General features: G+C 34.7%; 1 protein-coding gene across 2 annotated transcripts; it reads left to right on the top strand.

Annotated features, from left to right (window-relative positions):
* Nucleotides 1-2,738, top strand: LOC127073483 (uncharacterized protein At2g34460, chloroplastic). Of its 2 annotated transcripts, none has more exons than XM_051014636.1 (5): nucleotides 1-302; nucleotides 400-612; nucleotides 835-954; nucleotides 2,035-2,307; nucleotides 2,412-2,738. In XM_051014636.1, the coding sequence occupies exons 1-5, from the start codon at nucleotides 198-200 to the stop codon at nucleotides 2,574-2,576; spliced, it is 876 nt and encodes a 291-aa protein (XP_050870593.1). In that variant the 5' UTR covers nucleotides 1-197; the 3' UTR covers nucleotides 2,577-2,738. The 2 variants fall into 2 exon arrangements, with proteins under 2 accessions (XP_050870593.1, XP_050870595.1); XM_051014638.1 differs by having other exon boundaries at nucleotides 96-302; nucleotides 384-612.

Raw genomic sequence — 2,738 nt, forward strand, 5'->3', positions numbered from 1 at the left:
TACTGATCAATATTAAACGGCCGACATGATGTCACTTTACTACTACCTACTAAAATTAGAACGACGTCGTTGAACTTAAGAAAGGTGCAAAATGTAAACGCGAGACGTTGCTGTATGAATACGTGGCAGAGTGATAGCGTCTTGTTTGGGAGTCTGGAAATTACAAGAAAACGTGTTTTCACAGTGGGAGAGTCTAAATGGCTTTTCCTCTTATGGTAAGAAATCCTACATTCCACACTCACCAAGTCACCGCATTATCTTCCTTCAGAGCCAAATCACTTTCCATTCTCAATTTCGCAAAGGTAAATTACATTTCATCTTCCTCTTGTTAGGGTTTCATTGCAAAACGCCTTCAATTTTCTGTATCTTAATAGCTTTTTTAGTTGTTATTGTTGTTAGATGGAAGGAAGTGAAATCACTCAAGTGGCACGCAAAGTAGGAGATGATGATTTGAGTTTGAAGAAGAAGATTTTTGTTGCTGGAGCTACTGGTAGCACTGGGAAAAGAATTGTTCAACAGTTATTGGCCAAGGGGTTTGCTGTTAAGGCTGGGGTTAGAGATTTGGACAAGGCAAAGACCACACTTTCATCTACCAATCCATCTCTACAGTTTGTGAGTTTTCTTTCCCATTTTCTTGCAAATTAGGTTAATTTGCCTTTTATATGTATACAAATTAAATTTGATAGTGATTCAGTGTGTATAAGTGATTTGGTAAGCAAATTGGTGTGTAATGGATGTGAATTAGGTGATGTGATCTGACTAATAAGCTCATTTTCAGATCATATCTCATTCATTGAGAGACTTTTAATTTTATATGAGTGAGTTTGTGTGCAGGTGAAAGTTGATGTTACTGATGGTTCTGATAAGCTAGCTGAAGCTATTGGCGATGACACCGAAGCAGTAGTTTGTGCTACAGGCTTTAGGCCAGGGTGGGATTTGCTTGCTCCTTGGAAGGTTTGTTAAATTGTTGTTCAAGTCATGGTAGTAGATAGAGTATTCTTATTTTTCGTGGTAGTATGCCTCACTTTTGATATTGACTAATGAATGGCCTTTATTTGGTTCAGAAGAAAACATTGATCTCGTGTGAATTTAAGATAAATATGTTGCTTTGGATGTCTCGTAAGACTACACGAGATAAAATGACAATATTAGAAAGAGTGTTGGGGTAACATAATACACATAGTAGATAAGATAGTGGAAAATAGACTTAGATGATTTGAACATGTGGAGAAAAGACTTGTAATAAAGAGAGTAGATGAGATAGATGGTAGTCCAATAACTAGAGGTAGAGGAAGTCCTAGAAAAATCATAAGAGAAACTATTAGAACTTTTTTACCATAAGAGAAACTATTAGAAGAGATCTTAAAAGAGAGTAGATCAAATGGAAGGTAGTCAAACAAAACAACTAGAGGTAGAGGAACCATAACAAGAACTATTTGAAGAGATTTTGAAGAGAGTAGATCAAATGGAGGGTAGTTAGACAACTAGCTAGAGGTAGAGGAGGACTTAGAAAAACCATAAGAGAAACTATTGGGAAATATTATACCATAAGAGAAACTATTTGAAGAGATCTTGAAATTAATTTGGATGGAAACATGGTTTTTAATAGCACATTATGGCGTAATTTGATCCATACGGGATAAGGTTTGGTTGTTGTTGTGTGACTTAAGGTGATAGTTGGGTGCAACATATTTTCATTGCTTCAGAATTAAATAAGGTAAACAACATCATTTTCGATATTAAATAAAGTTGAGGATGCTGATGTAGAAACATTTCATTGTTTTTCGGTTAACTCATGTGCACTCGGTTTCATAAATACTTTTCAATTTTATATTCTTCACTAATTAAGGGATGAAATATTTGGATACTAATTTGAAACATTATTTGTCCTGTAAATAGCATCATATCATTAAAAATAATACTTATCAAATTATAAAGAAAGCCAATGAAACAAAATATCATTGTAGGATGGGTGGAATATTATCTCTTGTTCTTACACAACGCTTTCTTATAATAAAGATATATATTATGCAGGTTGACAATTTTGGCACAGTGAACCTTGTTGAAGCATGCAGGAAAGTCAATGTTAACAGATTCATTCTTATAAGTTCCATTTTAGTGAATGGAGCAGCTATGGGACAGCTATTCAATCCAGCTTACATTTTTCTCAATGTTTTCGGACTCACCTTAGTAGCAAAATTACAGGCAGAAAATCATATCAGGAAATCTGGTATAAACTACACAATCATAAGGCCTGGAGGATTGAAAAACGATCCTCCTACCGGAAATATTGTTATGGAGCCAGAGGTATTGCTTGCTTAAATATCTGAATCTCTATTTCTACAACAGAATCTAAATTTATATGTTTGTAGAACAAATGCAGAAGAATGATTTGGTTTTCTTTGTATCAGGATACACTATATGAAGGTTCCATATCCAGAGATCAAGTTGCAGAGGTAGCTGTGGAATCATTGGCTTATCCCGAGTCATCATATAAAGTTGTGGAGATAGTTGCTCGACCTGATGCTCCTAAACGGGCATACCATGATCTTTTTGGTTCCGTAGTTCAAAGATGATATCTGAGTTTAGGACTTGGTTGCTGATTAGCAAATCAGTTTCCTTGTTTTTCTTTGCATTCTGATGGAAAATTTGTATTTTACCTTTTTTTTAAAGTTTGTTGATTGAATTGTATACCAAAGTAATATGGGTAAATATATGCAAGCATACCTTTTGTGTTA

Source organism: Lathyrus oleraceus, chromosome 4 (assembly GCF_024323335.1).
Source record: "Lathyrus oleraceus cultivar Zhongwan6 chromosome 4, CAAS_Psat_ZW6_1.0, whole genome shotgun sequence".
NCBI lineage: Eukaryota > Viridiplantae > Streptophyta > Magnoliopsida > Fabales > Fabaceae > Lathyrus > Lathyrus oleraceus.